General features: G+C 42.0%; 2 protein-coding genes and 1 pseudogene across 2 annotated transcripts; 2 read left to right on the forward strand and 1 right to left on the reverse strand.

Moving 5' to 3' along the window:
* The first annotated feature begins 495 nt into the window (after positions 1-495).
* On the forward strand, positions 496-2,493 carry LOC136463006 (DEAD-box ATP-dependent RNA helicase 41-like; annotated as a pseudogene).
* A 4,032-nt stretch (positions 2,494-6,525) lies between these two features.
* LOC136463007 (ethylene-responsive transcription factor WIN1-like) lies at positions 6,526-7,599 on the reverse strand. Its single transcript, XM_066462058.1, has 2 exons — positions 7,419-7,599; positions 6,526-7,317 (listed from the first exon to the last, which is right to left on the reverse strand). The coding sequence occupies exons 1-2, from the start codon at positions 7,523-7,525 to the stop codon at positions 6,783-6,785; spliced, it is 642 nt and encodes a 213-aa protein (XP_066318155.1). The 5' UTR covers positions 7,526-7,599; the 3' UTR covers positions 6,526-6,782.
* A 7,959-nt stretch (positions 7,600-15,558) lies between these two features.
* On the forward strand, positions 15,559-18,956 carry LOC136465320 (protein FAR1-RELATED SEQUENCE 5-like). The gene is made up of 7 exons (XM_066464098.1): positions 15,559-15,715; positions 16,261-16,756; positions 16,962-17,197; positions 17,410-17,471; positions 17,609-17,872; positions 17,999-18,269; positions 18,403-18,956. Exons 1-7 carry the CDS (start codon positions 15,559-15,561, stop codon positions 18,954-18,956), a joined length of 2,040 nt encoding a protein of 679 aa, XP_066320195.1.
* Positions 18,957-22,038: the final 3,082 nt, after the last annotated feature.

Genomic DNA, 22,038 nt, shown 5'->3' on the forward strand with positions numbered 1-22,038 from the left:
TACAGCAACGTTTTCCTGATGCTCCAGCTTGGGGACAAGCTTCATCTTCGGCGGGGGGAAGTGTCACAGGTGACACAGCGGGACACTGAGGCGTCTTCCTATTAGCTTGGCGTATTTTCATTGTTTGCTTTGTTACTCAGTGTCTGTCATGTGGGCCCTGGGCTAGTGTCTTTCCGGCATACATATGCCTGGACTTTGTAAGCAAACGCTATCGAAGAGGTAAAAGTAACACGAACACGCTAAGGTAGGAGCTTCCCTCGCCGACGTCTTCTCTCCTTATCTGTGCCTCTCGTAGTGCTCACGTCGACAGCTTGACGCCGGCGGCCACGGGTGTTACACAGTTGAACCCCTGTCTTTCATGTTTCTCTTGGAAATATGATCTAACATTTAGCCGCTTCCTAAATATTGGTTGGGTTAATGTTTGAGGTGTCTGAGCTATCGTATATCCCTTTCCTCTGTGCAGTTGACTGGTGCTTTTTTTCCTTCCTGGACTGAATGGAGCAAGGGGAGAACCAATCAGCTGATAATCTTGTTTCATCATCGGATAATAATGAGTTGGAAGGTAATTGTACTGGATTGGTTGCTGCACGTTTCTCGAAATCCCACATCATTGTGAACACATGTATTACACAGAAACGAGATGAAGGAAAAAATCTACAACAAAGAAAAATGCATGGCACTAAATATTTGTTTACAGTTTACAGAGATCTATTTATGGTCCTTAAAACTATGTAGTAAAGCTGCAACTTCCTTCTTGACTTGATGTTCAGTAATTAGCAGGCCAAAGACCAAATAATGAAATCTCCTGTCCCAGCTAGCTCACTGTTTTAGCTGATGGCCATTTTGTTATGTTTTTTTGGCTGCTACTTATGCAGGTCTTATGTCTATTCCGTGCATTTCGATCAGATATCAATGTCTTTTCCCTCATATATATGTTACTTGCAGATTTACCTGTGAAGGAAAGATGCTTTGAGCAGAGAGAAGCTCTTCCTGGGGAGCCTCGCTGTGTTGTGTGTAGCCGATATGGTGAATATATGTGATCAGACTGATGATGACATCTGCAGTGTGGAATGCAAGACAATTCTTCTTGCTCGGATCGCTGCTAAAACAAAGCCAGTAGTAAAAGCAGCAAAGCGTGTGAACCTTCCTTTGGGTGATGAGAGCTTCTGTATTAAGGACATTAATTTTCCAAATATACCTACTTTAGCTGACAGCCGGATCAGTTCACTGAGGAGTAAACTTGACATTTGTGTCAAGGGTGATGCTGTTCCTGATCCAATCATGTGTTTCTCTGCCTGTGGTCTTCCTGAGAAGCTTGTGCACAATCTTGAGACTGCGGGATATTGTATGCCTACTCCAGTGCAGATGCAAGTTATCCCTGCATCAATGAGTAATAGAAGCTTACTTGTTTCTGCTGAGACTGGTTCAGGGAAAACTGCATCTTTTCTAATTCCCATAATTGCTCATTGTTCACGAGTAAGATCACAAAAATGCGCAAGCAATCAAGGACCGTTGGCTATAGTTCTTGCTCCAACTAGAGCGCTACGCCTGCAGGTAGAAGAGCAAGCAAAAGTGCTTGGTAAAGGCCTGCCTTTCAAAACTGCTCTAGTTGTCGGTGGAGATCCATTGCCTCAGCAAATTTACAGAATTGAAAATGGTATTGAGTTAATTGTTGGCACCCCTGGGAGGCTAATTGATCTTCTCATGAAACACAATGTGGACCTTACCTATGTTTCTGTATTCGTTTTGGATGAGGTGGACTGCTTGCTGGAGAAGGGATTCAGGGATCAGGCCATGCAGATTTTTCAGTCACTTTCACACCCACAGGTCATGATGTTTTCAGCAACATTACATTCGGAAGTTGAGAAGATGTCTAACTCACTGGCTAAGAATGTGATAAGTATCTCTTGTGGCAACCCAAACAGACCAACCAAATCAGTTAAACAAGTGGTCATTTGGGTGGAGTCTAAGAAGAAGAAGCAGAAGGTTTTTGAGATAATGAAAAGCAAGCAACATTTTAAACCTCCTGCTGTTGTGTTTGTGAGTTCCAGAGTCGGAGCTGATCTGTTGTCTGAAGCAATTACTGTTGCTACTGGATTAGAGGTCGTTTCTATCCATGGCGAGAAGACGATGAAAGTGAGAAGAGAGAATTTGAGAAGGTTTTTGACAGGAGAAGTATCTGTCGTTGTTTCTACTGGTGTCCTGGGGCGTGGAATGAATCTCCTAAAAGTACGTCAAGTGATATTGTTTGACATACCAAATTCCATCGATGAATATATTCACCAAGATGGAAGGGCATCTCGGATGGGTGAGGAGGGTATGGCTGTTGTGTTTGTGAATGAGGAGGATAGAAGGATTTTCAAAGAGCTTGTTCAGGTTCTGAAGACTGCAGGAGCACCGATACCCCGGGAACTTGCAAATTCAAGATATACAGCTGGTGTTTATGTTGGTAGCGAGAGGAAGAGAACATTGAGTTCTAGGTCTCGTTCTTGACCAACATGTGTGAAAGAGTTGCTTTCAATCTTTCTTGAAACGAAACATGACGTTTTTATGTTTATCCGGAACTGTCTTTTCAACTCGTTTGAAGATCTGTCTATCTACCTAAAGGATAAGTTGGTTATCTCTAGAGTTCATACTATCCCTGAATTTGAAGCATGTGCAGACCCAACAGGCGCAAACAGTCCAAGATTATTTCTCAATGCATGATGTCTGAGATCAATTCATTCAAGAAACATAAACAAGATACATTAAAATTCAGTAAAATGTAAGTCAAATACATATGATACAGTTGACTTTTCCTGTGCTGCATTTTCTACTATGTTTTATGTGTGCCTCTAGTTTTTTTTATCCTCAAATGGACTTGTAGTTGGATTGAAAATCGATTAGCTTTATTATATCTTGTAGGCTACCGGAATATTCTTTCACCTCCTGAGTTATTTCATTCAGTTATATTGGCGAAGGGAGATTCAAATCGGAATAGTGCTGTATTACTGAAAACTGAAAGTATTATTGTGATTTTGGTTGAATGTTACCATGTACAATTCCATAAGAATAGTGAGGTGTATGCTGATCTGAATAAACAAAATAACACCAAGAAAGATTAGAAAGTACTTCAGGACCACTATGTTGTGGACCTGCGGTACCTATCCCTACTCAAAGGGGCAGGTTGGATCTTACGCTCTAGTGGTTGTCCTTACCAGATGTCTAGTATATGGGTTGGTAAACTGTCCGTAGCTCATTGGTAGCCAAAGATGCTGTGCTGAATCTGACAATATAACAATTTGATGAGAAGTAACTATGCTGGAAAATATAGCTGAACCCTACACTCTATAACCTTTTTTTGCATCCAATTTACTCCTTATTGTGAATGTTGAATCACTATCTTTTGTATTCATATCCTGTTCACTCCCTGCATATCTGATTCAAGGTTTAGGAACATTCACGTGCTTTTGGAAAGGTTACTAGCAATAGTTTAAGTGCAACCAAAAAAAAAAGATTCAGTGGAATAACAAATTAGCAGGTAGAACATATTATTCATTCTAACTATTGCAACATTCGATAATTTTCTGTTCCACAAGCTATAGTTTCTATGTACAAATATCCCTTTACAATTGCAGAAACATTCTACCATGTTTACCCTTGGTATGCTGTTTAATTAATTGACACCTACTACATTTGATCTTTATTTAAACCATTCTGGGTAGATCTAGTGTTTGACAAGACCACACCATCACAAAGTGAATAAGTTAATATGATGTGCTTTGCAATCTTAATTAAGATGACATCACTGGTCTATTTGAATAGGATAGATGCAAAGGAAAGGGACCACTACAGCTATCTTGCTGGACATATTCAATGCATGCTTTTGCATCATAGAAGTTCCTTAACCAGCTAATGTGGTACCAGAAATTATCGAGCACAGAAACAGAATAGCAGAAAAAATGGAGATGTTCATGTCATAGCTCTAAATTTTATGATCAGACCAGACCATCAAATTTCACATACTGTCTGTGTTATAGTCTACTATTGGTGCTGGATGCACGGCACGTTTCTACCAAATTCTTTTGAATAAAATCGTCTATTGATTAGCTTTATACCATGCAGTGCACATACTAATTTCGATCAGTTTGGATTATATAAGTGATTAATGAGCAATTCATAGATACCATCTTCTTAAATTTTGAAAGATGAGTTCACCTAAACCAAGCTAGGATACATGTCTCTATATGTAATTTCTGTTTCTCGAAGATCACGTTCTTCTGTTTTGTTCTAGCACAATGACAGAATGAGTTATTTGATACTACATGCACATTGTTAAGATATTACCTTAGCGAATGTTGTGGCGAGAAAGATGATTGCAAGGAGATAACAATGGTGGTAATGGGAGACAAGAAATTTTAAGGGGAACCAGCTAGTGCCCAATGAATGAACTGAAGTTATCAAACATAACTTCATATGAAGCATGTGTTTGAGATAAACATAAGTAGTGGGGACAATTTTCTTTTGCACAGTTAGCAGTGCCTAATCGGCTGAATCCTTGGTGTTCGGAGGTGACGGCGTTTTTGTTTCAGTGTCCAAACTGCTTTGTGTCTCACTAAACTCTTGTAATTTTGTTACTCCCTGGTAATGAAATTCGGCACGACCGTTGTAGAAAAAAAAAGTGGGATAAAAAATGGAGATAGTCCATTACCTTTCAAACCTTCACAGTGTAGACAAGGACTAGATATAAAACAAGCATCTTAACTATCTTGAAATAACTCAGCTCTTTTATGTAGCTATCCAGAAAGTCTCTCAAAATGACAGACCTTCAGGCCTCAAAGTTGCTATTTAGTTATATTATGACACACAACTCAGTATGGATCAACTATAGCGAGAATCTAGTTTCCTTCTGTTTTATTCTTCTCTAATACAATCGTACGTTGCGACTGACCAACTAACTGGCTGGGCCCTTAGCATTGACTGCATGCTTTGCACCAACCTCCAAATCCAAACCATGGAGCTGATAATTGCTTTTTTGGCTGTCTGCTCTTTGAGTTTTGGAAGAGAAAATAGCACACTTGCTGTGTCTTTCTTTGTTAACTTGTTATCTATTGCACTCATATGTAGGGCTACCTTGACCCTTTCTTTTGACTTGCCATTGTCATGTTTGCATCCCTGCTAAGATACAAGTTGGTAGGGGTTCTTTTTTTTGAACGCCAGACTGTGGGGGAGTTCCCCACAGTGATTTTATAAATATAAACACAAGGTGGTTCATACTTACAGGGAGGGGGGAACAAGAAAAATTAACTAAAAGCATCTAGCCAAACGCAAATGTCAAAGATTGCTGATCATGGGTTTACTACCACTGTGGTGGATGAATCACCACAATGTCAGTTATTTTCACTAATGTATCTAGTTGTATGGCTGCCTTTTAAGTCATAATGACATGTGATGGGACTTTCTTGTGGCTATTTCTAGTAATGTTTTGATGCTCGAAAATAATAATCTGGGTCCTTGTACAGGTTGTGAAAATTCCAGTGGATTAACAGATTGGCTTGTTATATTATCTTTGTATTTGTATTTTATCAAGGTTTAAAGACCCCCTCATCTTCTATTATTAATAATTTAAGATCATATGCATTCAAGATGAAACAATACATGAAGACCTCAATTCTGGCATGGTATTGTAACTCTGATTCCCGCCATGGGATACTGGAGCCAGATGCCAAAATTCTGAGACCTGAATATTGATTGTTCCTAGTCTGATGGCAAATGTTATGCTGGTCATTATGGCATTTGTCTGTAGTATCCTATCATGATTATCAATTATCTATATATTACATTTGCTTATTTAATGAGGAGAAATATGACCATAAGGCCTTTAAAGTGTTTGTTGCACACCTTGATGGTCCATACGCTGGGTTCATCGCTCTCACCCCTAGTGCATCTCTACGTCCACATTGTAGAGCTTTTGATGGTTACATGATGCTGAACATAGTGCATGACCTATTCATTAATACAAGATTGGCAGAAGAGGGTATCTTTAAATGTTCTATTCTCAATTAGTGTTCAGTGGTGCCTGGTGATGTGGAATTGGACGTCTAAAAACACCACATTCCTTGTGCCTGCGAGATGATGTTAGAAGTGCCAAAATGTGTGTTTTCAGATAACCAATGCCAAACCTTGAGTTTCTAATGGATACCCTTTTTTTAGTGAAATGATTTGCATCTTGTTCTCCTCACTGAATTCTACCCGTTTCTGCATAACTGCCTTCACTAGAGTGACTGATTTAGTTGATATGATTAAAGAAATGTGTTGTCTACTTGCTGGTTTGTCATGTATGCCATAGTGATTATATCTCATAGAGCATGGCCCTTCAAACCATTCTATCATAAAAGCAAAGGTCTTTTCACAAACATCACCTTCATCCTGTTTTGAGATTTATTTGTTCAGCCTTGGTTCTTCGTTTGAAGAAATAAACTGTGTTGAGATTTCTCAACTGAGTTTGACATCAGGATCCAAGCAAAGGATGAACAGTAACACAATCATAATCTATTTATTTCCTTTATAAGCAATTATATCACTGACATTGATGTGTAACAAAGTATCTTGACAGGAACATGTGTATGTAGAGCTTTTCACAAGTACATAGAACTGCAAACTTTATAGTTCTTGTAAGTTGGATTTAGTAATAGACATATATATATCTATATTACTGAAGTAACCTGAACTGCTTGTGTACCAACCGGCCTAGCGAAACTCCGATCTGGGATGGTGACTTGTGCTGTTTGATCGATGCTTTTTCAGATGATGAAGCGACCTTGGTCATCTCCGTGCGAGGGTGAAGCTGGGCTGCTGCTGCTCAGCAACTCTTCGATCATTTGCAGGGCGATCCTCTCCTCGTCATCCATCGGGGTGGCTGGTGGAGCAGGTGTTGCTGATGTGGACTGTGATGCAGCATCAGTGGATGCTGCACCTTTGTTGAGCTCCACGGTCATGACCCAGTTGGAGTCAGCGCGGGCTCCTGCGCGCTTCTGCCAAACACCAATGTGGGACTTCTCAGGGTCAAGGCGGAGACAGGTCAGGGACGGCGATGGCGCCTTGCAGCATTTGCGGAGCTTCGCACTTAGAATCTGGGACAGGTTGGTGGTAGAGGAGCCGCTGCCGGCGTTGCTGCGAGCGTCCCTTCCCGCAGCTGGGGTAGGCTCCCCTGTGCTGCTCCTTTGGACTGGGAAGTTGGTCTTGGCGTTGCGGCCGCTCATCAGCACGGCAGCCTCGTCATATGCTCTCGCTGCCTCCTCAGCGGTCTCGAAGGTGCCCAGCCAGACCCTCCTCTTACTGGACGCAACACAAAAATATACGTGCATTGCAATTCAGAATTATGGTCGCACCAGTAGTTTATGTTCTTCCCTAAAAATTATAGGGATAGAAGGCCTTACAGGAGGGGATGCCTGATCTCGGAGACCCAGGAACCCCAGTGGCGCTGCCGGACTCCACGAAACTTCTTTGGCTGTACCATTTTCCTGGAGTGGAGATTCTCTGTCATGGAGGACACACGAGCCAGAGATGAGCTCTGCTGGGGCGCCTATGAACTGAAGTGTGTGTGGCCGTGTGGGGAAGGAACGGACTGGTTTGAGTGAATATAAACTTCCCAGCCTGTACTTGCTTCTGCAGGGAGTGATAAATGTGGTTAGCTGCGTAGGTAGAGAGGAAGGGAGTGGAGAAGGCGGCATACACGGAGCTGTGTTTAGTTCGCGAAATGAAAATTTTTGATGTCATATTAGATGTTTCGGGGATGTCGGAAGGAGTTTTCAGATATTAATAAAAAAAAACTAATTACATAGCTCGTCTGAAAACTGCGAGACGAATTTATTAAGCCTAATTAATCCATCATTAGTGCCTGTGAGTTACTGTAGCATTTATGGCTAATTATAGACTAATTAGTCTTAAAATATTCGTCTCGCGATTTTCAACCAAACTGTGTAATTAATTTTTTTTATCTATATTTAATACTCCATGTATATGCCGTAAGATTCGATGTGATAGTTTAGGGTGAAAATTTTTGAACTAAACCAGGCCTGACTGGAGAGCAGGGGTGTGCTGGGGCCAAGAGCAGTATACCAAGCGTGCGTCAACTATGAGATAGGAGTACAGAGCAAAAGATGAGAGAAATCAGGGGAGTGGCAACTGAAGGGGGGCCACATGGTGTCTGCAGGTGTGGGCTGTCGGTGAACTCTGTGTGTGTGTGCATAGCATAACCACCTTCCCTGCTAGTACAGTGGTAATAAACACTCTCACCTACACCCATGGCTGCCACATTTATTTGTGGGGCAACCCTAAGTTGATCCACATAGACCGTCGTCGATTGCTTAGTAGTTGTTTATGTAGGGTTAATGTACATCTGTTTTGGATTAACTTCAAGCCCATTCGCTGGTTGGTTTTTAGGCTGATAAGTCCGATTGGTGCTGGTTTGTTGTGAGAGGAAAACACTGTTAACTGGCTGATAAGCTCTGACTGAAACCAACAAGCAACAGACTTGTGCTACTGAGGCCAATCATATGGTTGAGTACCACTGGATGCATGGACACCACCACAAAGCATATATTTTTTAGATAACGACATAATGCCAAAATTCTTTTGCTTCATTTGGAATCTCTAATTGTGTTGCATCACCCAATTTTGTTCTCTATAAATAAATATGTAATGGGATGTTGAAATTTACAATGAACTGTTCTTTAACTGAATATAGACTGCGTTTAGAGTGATTTCTTCAGTGCGATCTGTAAGAGAATTGACAGGGTTGCCTTTGTCCTGGGGTGTTTGCTCTGGAATTGCTTGGAGTTGGTTGGCATTTAAGCTTGTCTGAGGTTGCTGCAGGCACAGGCTGGTGGTGACGATGGTGTGTGCTCAGTTGATCGATATTTGTTCGGTGAAGAAATATAATAGTTTTTTTTCCTGACACCGTTATAATATAGGAGTCGACTGAATTGTTGCTCAGTGGAGAATTTGATAGTATGTTTTACATTTGGCTTTGCAATAATTTCACAATAGAAATCAGGTTGGAAAAAGGGTATACCGTTGGGCTATAGTAATCTTTATATACCTAACTTCATCTCTTCTCCATTGAACAACTCATGTGCTTTAATTTGTAGAAAATTTCATTTTGCTTGAACTTGGCTTTCTTTTGTCAATCTAGGAAACTATATTAATAAGACGATAGATCTATAGGTTTATGGTAGCTAGTCTGCTTCAGCAATAAGCTTGACACATGTCTATAATAAGACTAGATCCTTTGCTGTATCCAAACATTCAGAGTGATTTTGGGTTCTTTGAAAGGGAGCTGGAGTGGAGTCTTTGCTGAAAATGTTTGGTTGCAGTTTGCCACTTTGCACACTTATAAATGTTGTGTTCGCTCTAGCCTGCAACTTTCCTGTTTGGGTGCTTTCCTGAAAAATTGTTGCCATTTTGTTTGGAAGTATCATTTCGGACGCATTGCTTGGGTTTAAAGTATCTTAATGGGTTTTGACTTATGCTTGCTTGCTAATATAAGTTAGGAAGTCACACTTTGGAATGTCGTACTCTATTTCACAGGCGTGTTTTTTCGGAAAAGAAAAAAAAAAGAATCAGTTGTAACGGGTGTGATTGTAGTGTATGTAAATTTGAAAATTTCATTGTGGTGATGCACTCCTATCTCTAAGCAGAGTCATTTGCATGACTGGGGGTATTAGGCCTTAGCCTTCCTGTGATACCAAAATGAAGCGGCGTTCTGCAATAAACCGGTGAGCTGTGGGTCATATTTTACCAGGCCAGCAACCACCCCCGTTGCTTTTTTTTTTAATCTACCACCCCCGTTGCTACAGAAGTTAAGTTGTGTGAAATGAAAAGGTGAATTAAATTGATGAAGTTCGTTGCCCTTGTTGAGTCAATTAATGAGAAACAGGTACCTGCAGTACATCTACGGCCTGGCTCCACGGGCATGTGTCACTCACTCGATCGATCGCTTCTCACTGGAGCATAAGAAGGTTCTGTGAGATCTTGTCCTCTGACACTGTCTGGTACTTACTGTACACCCTTTTGTCACACATCGGCCGTTCGCGTGCCATTAAACTTGGTTTGATCTGCTTCTTTTTTTTATCCGAAACAATGTTTTTCTCTCATAAATTCCTCCTGAATTCCTCTAAGCGAACGGGGCCATTGTGGAAAGGTATCTTTAAAATGCTGGTATATATAGAGTAAAAAAAATAGGAGCATGTAGTGTACTGTATTATGATTTGATTTGAAGCCCTTGCATGTTTGCAGCAGTTACATCTGTTCCTCAGTTTCCTGTAACCTGAGGTACATCTTGGAGTCTGAATTATGTTTTTTTAATCATCACTCGCGTTTGAAATTTGTTTGATGCTGCCTGGCGCAGTGGACAGAGATAAGTTGTTTTGGGGACCATATATGAATAAGCTGGGCTCCCAAAAATCATTTCCGGCAAAACAATGGGCCTTAGCGAGGAACCGGAAGCTGCGTGGTCTTGAGTTGTCCTTTTTTTTCCTTCATTTTATATGTGTTTGGATTTTGTATCGATTAATTAATCCGCTCAAGGCGGCAAACCGACATGCATGGTGCAGTAGAATATGTATATACTAGTACTATAGATAAGTTCCAGCATCATCATAAGAAAAAGAAAGTGCGTGGGAAAACGTTGGGAACTTGGGAATCTGTTACTTGTAGTTGTAGTCCAGTCCATGATAATGTTGACATTAATGGTATCTCTGGCCATCCCTGGAGGCTGGAGCGATAACAGATGCTGGATAACACGCTTTGACGCTTGCCACAAAAAAAAAAGGTTTGTAGTCTACTAATCTGGCATCTTGCAGGAGATGGATTATAAGTGTTGACAAGATCGAGCTCTATTAGTTGGGCACTTTCCAGTCTTTACATTCATGGGTCTTATGTGGAGATCATCAGTAGGGTTGTCCTACTCTCTGTGCGGAGATGAGTAGATCTGAACTGGGCATCAAAGCTTGGTTTGGTGAAAGGAGAAAAAAGGGCAAGTAGGATATGGTCAGCTGTGCCGTAATTGCACGGTTTTGCCCTAGCAACCTTCTAGCTATCTTTCTAGCCATCTGTTTTTAACTTTGTTGTTATCTTTCCTTGGAAAGCTGAGGCCGCAAGGACAAATCTGGGGACAGCGCAATAAAGCTAGCTTTAATCACTGGGATCAACTCCAACCGTATAGTACTAGCTTTCTCGTGCGTAGAGTGGATGGAGCCAGCACCGCCCAGCGCCCAGCGATTCTTGCTTTGTTCTCCTAATCTCTCTATTCACATTTGCACTCCACCCCTAAAACACTTTCTCATCTGTTGTAAATGTACTCAAAAGGCTTCCCCAATTCTCCTTTTAACAACAGTGCATGCCACCTCCATCCTCTGAATAAAGTCTTCGTGTTGAAACCATGATCTCTCAAACTTGAAAAACCCTTTGAACAGTTCAGTCTTACACTCCAGCAACAAAGGAACATGGTCTGAACCATATCTAACTCCAGCAACAAAGGAACATGGTCTGAACCATATATCTAACTCCAGCAACAAAGGAACATGGTCTGAACCATATCTAGGAAGGGGTTGTCGCCACAGCATGGGTATACGACATTTAATCCCAGTCTATTGTAAAAAGGAATCTGTCTAACTTAGCAGCTAACACAGCATTGTTCCAAGTGAATTTGCGCCCTTGCAAAGGTTGCTCCATCAGCTCTATATCAATCAGCCCAAACAATTCCTTGCGCTAACCCTAGCCTGGAATTTCACACCCCAGGCCATGGCGCGCCACAGCTAGCCCACCAGTCCACCACGCCACAACAAACCCGAGCCTTCACTACCGGACTCCTTGAGTTTGCCGAGTGCCCGAAACACTCGGCAAAAGACATAAAACACTCGGCAAATGGTTCGCCGAGTGTAACACTCGGCGAACAGCACTCGCCAAAAACAATGACGACAAAGCCAACTTTGCCGAGTGTCTTTTATCGGGCACTCGGCAAAGCCTTTGCCGAGTGCCTGACACTCGGCAAAGTTGAAACCGAAAAAAACCCGAAAAAAATGGGAATTTTTACCCAAAAAAATGGAATTTTTTTTTTATCGATGGAGGCCCCCACCAGCCAGCGCCCACCCATCTACGACATTTTTCGCGTGAATTTCATGGCTACGCGGCCGACGTGATTCGAACCCGAGACCTCCCACTATGCACGTACCTCCTCTACCACTACACCACACTCTCAATTGTGTCTGGATTCCGTTTTAGTTTCCAATATATTATACTAAACCGAGTGTAAATTGTATGTTTGAGGCCCTAAACGAATTCAAATAAAAAAGTTGTAAACTACAAAGTTTCATAACTTTTCGAGATCTACACTTTTAGTTTAGGAAGTTTTTCCATCCGAGGTCGTTTACAAAATTTGAATTTTAAAATTTTGAAATTCAAACACAGTTTTGCATGACAAGATGTTTCCAAATCAAAAAGTTGTAAACTACAAAGTTTCATAACTTTTCAAGATCTACACTTTTAGTTTAGGAAGTTTTTCCATCCGAGGTCGTTTACAAAATTTGAATTTTAAAATTTTGAAATTCAAACACAGTTTTGCATAACAAGATGTTTTCAAATCAAAAAGTTGTCAACTACAATGTTTCATAACTTTTCGAGATCTACAGAGTTTATTTTGGTTGTTTTTTCATCCGAGGTCGTTTGAAAAGTTCGAATTTTAAAATTTTGAAATTCAAACGCAGTTTTGCATGACAAGATGTTTTCAAATCAAAAAGTTGCCAATTACAAAGTTTCATAACTTTTCGAGATCTACAAAGTTTATTTTGGTTGTTTGGTCATCTGTTCATCCGACATGGTCGTTCTAACATTGTTCACAAATCTTATATATCACTCTTGTAGTTTCATAAACTACAAGAGAGATATGTTAGATTTGTGAACAAATTTATTTTCACTTTGTCGTATGAAGAAAAGACCAAAACAAACATTGTACATCTTGATGAGTTATACAACTTTGTAGTTGAAAACTTTTTCATTTGAATTAATTTACTGCTTCAAAATGTGCTTTGAAGTTTTCTTTGCCGAGTATCAAAAAATAACACTCGGCAAAGAAGCTCTTGGCCGAGTGTTAAAAAAAACACTCGGCAAAGAGCCTCTTTGCCGAGTGTAAAAAAAAAACACTCGGCAAAGAAGCCTTTACCGAGTGCCCGAAAAATAACACTCGGGAAACCACCTGGCACTCGGCAAAGAGCCGGTCTCCGGTAGTGCTTGGTCGATGGGTCTCTGTTTCCTCTTGCTCTCTCGCTCGCCATCTCTCTCCTCGACGTCTTCATGCATTCGGGAAAATCAGGCCAGTTCCAACGTTGCAGGTGTGTGCACCAGGCATGTGCGCGCAGATTATATAGTAGTATTTTTTGCATTGGTGTCCACTTGAATCGGGAGCACACGTGCATGTTTGGCCAGTGGTAATTTCCATGCATGTCAGGTTTGTAGAGTAGGCCCTTGTAAGTTGTAACATAACTTGATAACGGTTGCTTGGATAGATTTCCAAAAGGGAAAAGCAAACACGCGACCCATCGCGCCGGAGCATGACTGCCCGACGTAGACCCTCCCCCACGGCCCACCCCACCCTCACCGGGGACCTTGCCAGTGTCGGTGTCGAAGACGGAGATGACGAGCTAGTCGGTATTAGGGTTCCGCGCCCTCTCTCTCCGACTCTCCCTTTCTTCTTCTCCATCTCTGGCGGGCTTTAGAAGGGGGGTTCGGGGGGAGGCAGGCTGACCAGGCAGTGGAGACGGCAGGAGGGTGACGTTAGGGTTCCGACGGCGGTGGAGGCAGCCAGGCCAGATCGGAGCGGGGCGGGGGAGGGGGGAGGAAGGAGGGCCGCAAGCGTGGCAGGGTCTCGCCGGACCCTACCGCGGCGGGGCAGTGGGGGCAAGGACGAGGAGAAGTGCAGGGTCGAGAGGGCGGGGGTGGGAGGTGGGCAGCGCGTCTAGCGGCGAGGCTGCCGCTGCCCGGGATGGCGGGGGAGGAGGCTGGGATGGGGGAGGAAGGGCCATTGCGAGGAGGAAGATAGCGGATTAACACTGTCCTTTCCAAAAGCTTATTAGCCTTTTCTCCTATAATAGTAAAGAAAACTGCTCCCACCGTCTAGTACATATGTATGGATTAGAGTCGAAATTTAAAATGAACTAATTTGTAGACCTCTTCTATACAAACAATCCCTAAACTTACACTCGCGCCTCAGAGCATGATGATTTCGTTGTGATCGGACCGGACGTCGACCTCTTTATTTGGCAACTAACATGCAATGTAGTAGGCATTAAGTGTTTGTTAAGTCGCAGCTATATATATTGCAAAGCTAGATCAAACACATATATGGTAGTCAAGCTTATATCAACATCACGCACCTAATAAAAAGATTGAACACTGTAAATTCAGTGTACACATCTATGTCTATATATCAGTCTCTAATTCATAAACTATTATTCGCAAGTCAGCAAGAAGTGTGCCAGTGTGGGCAGCAAATAAGCAGGGCCCAAAATGGCATGTTGATCGGACCATGCATATTTCTCGTTGGGCAGCCCAAAAAGGCCGGAAAAGTTGCAATATGTCCAACGTCTTGCATGCAAAAAGAACACGAACATTGTGCACGAATAACGATAATTCATTTCCCTTATATATATATATATATATATATATATATATATATATATATATATATATATATATATATATATATATATATATATATATATATATATATATAGGGAGAGGCTATTCAGTAGCCGGCTACAGAATAAGTTATTCTGTAGCCACCTCCATTTACCATAATTTTATATACTAATTTACCATAATGTCAATACATATTTACGATAGTTGGGTTACTATAACACACGGGGATATTTACCATAATGTTATATTAAACCACTTAGTAAGGAGTTACTATAATCTCGTAAATTAACATAGTAATTATCGTAACTCAAAGTGGCTACAGAATAAGTTATTCTGTAGCCAGCTACAGGATAGTAGTTCTATATATATATATATAGACACACACACACATGGCGAGGCTAAAATGCAACAAGGTACAATTAATATAGCAATTACACAGACCACAAAAACACCTCCCGCCCCTGCGCCCAACAAAAACAGGCCACGCCCATTTTGGGCGGTCCTGCATCCACCCACGCGTGGACCGCGCACAACCGCCAGCACGTGGGCCGCTCGCCTCCCCGCAAAAAATGGGCCGCGCGTATCCGATTCGTCCGAATCGAGCGCTAATTGCAACACCATGTGTCTTGTGATTGCAACATCAATTCTGTTCTGGTTGCAACATATATGCGTGTGCACGGGATGTCTTGAACGGCAAGTAAGAAATACAACAGAAACAGAAAAAGGGATCGCCTGGGGAGGAAAAAACGCATCCCACCCCACGCCCCCCTCTCTCGCAGTAGAGGCGCCGCCGCCGCCGGCGGAGCGCCTTGAGGGGGAGCGCGCTCCTCGCCCTGCGCCGCCGCGCGAGCCGCCTCCCCACGTCCCGCCTCCAGCATCGAGATGGGGCCAACGCCGCCATCGCTCGTCGAGGCTGGGCCACTCGCCCTGCGTGATCCACCGACGGCATCGGAGAGGGTCGCTGCGTTGATTCAAGCACATCGGAGAGAGCCTCCGCCGTCGTCGACACCCATGCTTCCCCCGATAACAGCAATTTCAAGTGATCCCCTCCACCATACGACGACACTCACGCCGCCGGCGACATTGGCTCCAGGGGACATGGTGACTCCAGATGCCAACTAGCTGTTCTACCCGGTAAAAAAAAGCACTTGACCTCCCTTATGCTGCGCCTGTGAGTTGAATGCTTGAATCACCTGTGATTTGTGTGCTGGGTGCAACTAATTGCGACACGGCTTTCGTAGTAATTGCGACACAGCTTTGGGATTAAACTGAATAACCTGTCACTGACTTTTCCCATGGATCTGGAAAAAAATGCAACTAATTGCAACAGAGATTTGGTAGTAATTGCAACAGAGATGTGGTAGTAATTGCTACACATGGCTTTGAGTTTTAAACTGAATCACCTGTGTTTGGCTTTTCCATGGATCTGATAAAAAGAAAATGCAACTGATTGCAACTAGGATGTGGTATAAATTGCAACAGAGACATGGTAGTAATTGCAATAGAGAATTTTTCAGTGAGTTTGCATCATTTTATTTTGAAAAAAAAATATCACACATGTTTTGTATGTTTTCTTTTTGTCAGGAATCAACTATACCAGCTGTGTTAGTGCCAAGAGTGAGGCAGCAATTCTCTACAAAAATGATGCTTACATATTTTACAAAGATTATGCAAAGCTGGCTGGGTTCAGTTTGAGGACAGCGAGAACAAGCAAGGAGACGAATCATTGGGTCTGCAACAGGGAAGGGAAACATGAGAGCAAAAATAAAGAAGAAGAAGCAAAAACAGAAAAGGGATCGAGAAGATGCGGCTGCCCGGCTTATGTGAAAGTTAAGAAGGATGGGAAGCACAATTTCTGGTTCTTTGACCATGTGCAGGAAGCCCACAACCACAAACTTGAGCCGTCTCCCAGGATGACAAGATACATGCACGCGCACAAGAACATGGCAGAAGGCATGAGTGACTTATTTAACATAATGACAAGGAACGGAGTTCCACATCAGGCAGCATTGAATGTGATGGCGGATCTGTATGATGGTCGCCATATGTGGGGTTTTACAGAGAAGGACATAAAGAATATGTACGTGCTGAATTTTTTTTCACTGAATTGCAACATGTCATATATCTGAATTGCAAGATGTCACATATCTGAATTGCAAAAAAAAACATGTGTCTGAACTTTTTCTAACAAAAATTGCCCTATATTTTTTAAATGTTCACAGGAAGGCGGCGAAGGCTAGGGAGGAAAGAGAAGATGATCTTAACAAGCTGCTGTAGTTCTTCAGAGAATGCAAGGAGAACAACGAATATTTCTACTGGGATGTGGATGCAGATCCAAAGACTAGAGTGATCAAAAACATATTCTGGAGTCATGTAAGCCAGAGAGCTGAATACAAAGATTTTGGAGACACCATCACCTTTGATACGACACATAAAACCAACAGCAAGAAGATGCCGTTGGCGATGTTTGTTGGAGCCAACAATAACCTCAAGAACGTGACCTTCGGACAAGCTCTGATTGGTGATGAATCGATTGGATCATTCAAATGGTTGTTTGAGACGTTCAAGAGTTGCATTGGTGGATAGGAACCTCATGTTATCCTGACGGGTGAGCCTTATCTTCTTTTCTAAAAACACTGATTGCAACCTTAAAAAATTGTATAGTTGCTGCAGCAAAATGCCGCTGTGTGTGTTGCTGATCCTGTTTTCCCTCTGTTTTCTGTCTTTTATCAGATGAAGATCCAGCAATGAAAGTTGCAATTGAGTTGGTGTTTTCAAGTCTCAACACAGAAACTGTTGCTGGCACATAATAAGGCCTTGGGAGTTTGAGTTGGACCAGCTGTACACCGAGCACAAGGATAAAAACTTGAAGGAAAGGCTTGAATCGTTGATAAACTATCCATTGGGCCCGACGCAATTTGAGGTTGAATAGGAGAAGCTAGTTGATGAGTGTGGCATTGCTGATCATCCTGCCATTAGAGCCCTGTGGGATAAGAGGGAGAGGTGGATAGCTGCTTATTTCAAGGGGATGTATTGTGGTAGGATGACGTCGACGCAACGATCGGAGAGCCAGAACAGGGTGCTCAAAGATGGCTATGTTAGTGAGAGCACTAGCCTGCACATGTTCGCTAGAAGGATGCTAGACTCACTCCAGCACACTGACCACATGGATGCAGGAGAGACACATTATGCACAGGTAAAAGAAAAACAAAAAAAATCACATGGCATTTGCAATGGTTACTGTTCCCCAGTTACAACACAGTCCATATTCTAGTTGCAAAAAAAGACAAACATACTAAAAAATAAAGATTGCTAAATGCAGACTGAGGTGGTGCGGGCTTGCAAAGCAAAATTTGATGAGCAGCTATGCAGAGTGTACACTAGACTTGTATACCAAAAGTACAAAAAGCAGTACAATAACAGCACAGCATTTATCATTCGCCCTGATCCAGACCCACATATGAGTAATGGGTGGTTGGTGAAGCATGAACAAGGGGGAGGGAGCTTCTGCTGGGCACAACATGAATTCAGGGTGGTTGCTGATAAGGACAATGGTGAATATAGATGTGAATGCAAACAATGGGAACACACAGGTATGCGCAGATCTAAAAAAATATTTGTTAAAAGCTCCAATTGCAACTTCGTGGGCACACAGTTGCAACATGTATCATACAAATGATTGCAACTTCTGACATGTGCATCTGTTGTTTTTAAAAAAAATTACAGGGCTATTCTGCATGCATATTATAAGAGCCTTCACCCACCTGCAGGTCAAGAAAATCCCAGAGAAGTACATCCAAAAAAGGTACACTCGTAGTGCGAGGCAAGAAGTTACGTGGGATAGGCATGACGGCGTGCTAATTGGTCCAGCAGCAAGCCAAGAACATACCCGGATGTCCAGCTTGCTACCTAAGTTGATGAAGCTCGGAAGGGCAGGAAGTAGGTCAGATCGTGCTTGTCAAGAGACAAATAAGCAGCTGGACAAGATCATCCCAGGAATTGAAATGTTTCCAAGAAGCATGGAGAATGGGTCGCCAGGTAGTGGGCCGTCAGCAACAGAATCAATGGCGACAACAGCACACCCTGCTAATGATGAGACCACAGCTAATGGGTCGCTTGGCAGTGGGCCGTCGGCAACTGGATCAGTGGTGACAACAACACAACCTAATAATGGTAGTGCTGGATTGCAGCCATCATCAGCGCTGTTGCATGATGGATTGTTGTTGATTGACCCCCCCTATAGCACGCACAAAAGGCAGAGGGAAGAAAAGGAAAAATGAAGTTGAGCCCCCACGTGATGGTATCCCGTTCAGCACATATGACAAAGAAAACTATGGTAACAAGGAATGCAGCGGGTGTGGGGTCCAGGGTTCACATTACGTCACGACATGTCCGATAAACCCCGATCGAAGCAAGGCAGCAAAAATGCGTCTCCACAAAAAGAGTGCTAAAGCAAATGCTGGGCCTCCAAGGAAAAGAGGGCGGCCAAAGATAGTGAGGGATCTGCATGAAGAAAGTGATGTAGATGTTGCTGAAGTTGCTAAAACACAACCAAGCAGCTCTGCGCGCAGAGGGGCTGGAAGAGGAAGAGGTTCAGCAACCAGAGGCCATGGGGGGAGAGCTCCGCGTGTGAACTGCAACGAGTAAAAAGTGCTGGACCAAAAAAAACAAAAAATTCCTTTGTGTTTTCTTGCTGTAAAAACACATAGTGTGGCATGTGTAGATTATAACCTCTACAAATTATAGGTTATATGTGTATAAATTAAAAACTATATGATTACATCTTTGAAACACATGCTTGTTTGTTTTTGAATACTTGCTAGTTGCTGTTTCTGGAAAACATCAAATATAATGAGAATACTGGCAAAAAATAGTTGCTCTCTACACCTATTGTACACCGTTTGCAACATGGGTGTGACGCAGTTGCAATCTAGTTAATTACCATTTGCAACCTGATTAACTACAAACCTGGTTAATTCTTAGTTTAAGAACCAATTCTGGGAAAAGCAAAAAATAGAATGAGAATGATGGCAAAAAGTCTCAGGTTAATACAAAATTGCACACCTATTGTACACCATTTACAACATGATATGTGATGCAATTGCAACCTGGTTAATTATGAATTACAACATGGTTAATTGCAACCTGGTTAATTATCTTAGTATGACAACCAATTCCAGCCTCCACTAAGTTTTCTGGTTAATTGATCGAGTTGTATGCATTCGTAAGCAAAACGATGGGACACGGTATAGTACAGCTTAAATAAATAAGAAGAAATATAACGATTATGTACAACATATGCACAAAAGCATTGCAAGTTATGACACATATGCAACCTTGTTATTAATAACAAATTTGCTGCATCATTTAGATGTCATCAGGGAGGAGTTGCAATTTACAACAAGTCTTTGAACCAGTTACAACACGAGTGCTCGAGGAGTTGCAAGTTATGACACATAGTTTTCAAACAGTGTAAACATACACATATATCATCGTACTGAAAAAACACAATGTGCATGATGCTGATAAACATCAATGGCACACAAAACAAAAACAACATGTCCTGAAACTTCATCATTGCTCGGCATCCCAAAGTATCTTCCTTCCGCCAATCCTATAAACATCCAGTTCGTCAGGTAGGTCAGCCTGGTTCAGTGGATGAAACACCAAGTAGTGCATGAGCTCTACCCTGTATATCATGCCCTTGAACTAAAAACACAGTGAAGAAGAAAGAAAAAAAGAACATTTGAGACTGCTGAAAATGATAGTAGAACATGCAGATCATATATACATTTGAACACAAAGAAAATGTGGGGGCAAAAAAAGAAGGAAATGCTCACTGGATTGATGTCAATGTTCAGCTTCTCGCCATCCCAAAATTCCATATATTTCCAAAGGAAAAACATGCAATCACTGGGCCCGCCTTGTTTTGGGACCTCAACGAATGGTCTGCTCCATTTCTCAATTTGAGGGAATTTTTTCTTGCTGACCTTCTGGAATACAACACTTATGATGGGGATCTTCTCAAAAATGGGCTCGTGGCATGATACAGGGCTAGTGTCCGCCTAAAAATAGTCAATTGAGTCCAGGATATCGATCCGATTGTGAATTTGATTGATGCAGTAAACAAAATAATGCTTCCCAACACATACTAGAATAAATATCTGCATGCGTATGTTGAGTATGATGCATCAGTTGAGTAAACAAAAAATAGTTGCTGTCTACACCTATTATACACCGTTTGCAACATGGGATGTGACACAATTGCAACCTGGTTAATTAACATTTGCAGTGGGACTACTTTGCTGGTTAATTACACATCAGTTGAGTATGATGCATCAGTTGTGGCCAGTTCCAAAAATCATTAAAAAGAGAGAGAAAAGCAAAACCAATCAAATAATCAGATACTAACCAGCTTTGCTCTGGTTAAATCAGGATAATGCTTGACTTCATTCTCAAGGTGTTGTCTTAATACAGTGAATTCTTGAGTCTCAATTTTTCCATCATCTGTGTAGACGCTGTTAATGCCATTTACCAGGTGTTGGAGAAAACAAAATATGCGAAGATTAAAATAGCAGCTAATGTGCAAAAAAGAAAAGTGTGTATGGGGGTTCAGTAAAAACTCACATAGAAGCCGGTGGTGAGGAACAACCTATATCCGATTGAATTTTCCTTGTGGACAATATCATCATAACAGAGACAATGAACAGTGAAATCTAGAACATAAGAGTCACCATCTTTGTCATCCGCAAAACTGGTAAGTAGATCATTGCCGTCAAAAGAGCAAAAGATGCTGAAATCAATCAGAGCCATCCTGTGTAGTGGGCAGAAACAGAATATGTTACAAAAAAATCAAAAAAATCAGAAGATAGGAAGCTAATTGCAACACTGATGTATGTCGTTTGCAACAATGATATGTGGGTGATTACTCTCTTAGCTTCTCATCAGACGCGATCTTGATCCTCAGAGCTAGAGCCTTTGCCAATGGTACTTTCGGGCGGTTGTTGGGAATTAGGAAAGGAGATATGTACTTCCTTGGCTTCTTCTTCAACCGCTCTCCCACATGTTTGAAGATCATCTTTTGGAACTGATTGAAGTCTTGTGATCCTTGTTCACGTTCCTCTTGAGACAACCAGATAGGTGGGGTTAAGCAATTTATGTCTTCAATTGGATCATCTAGAAAAGACGTATCAGATGCAGCTCCGCTGGGCCCTTCCTCACCAACGACACTGCTCTTCAACATGACAATCTCTACATTGGCTTCATCGCGCATCTGACACAGATATTTCTCATGTTGAGCGCGGCGCGCTTCCTGCTCTTTCTTCATACGAGCAAGAGACCTCTTGTTCCCGGTAGGTGCCC

Source organism: Miscanthus floridulus, chromosome 7 (assembly GCF_019320115.1).
Source record: "Miscanthus floridulus cultivar M001 chromosome 7, ASM1932011v1, whole genome shotgun sequence".
Taxonomy (NCBI): Eukaryota; Viridiplantae; Streptophyta; class Magnoliopsida; order Poales; family Poaceae; genus Miscanthus; species Miscanthus floridulus.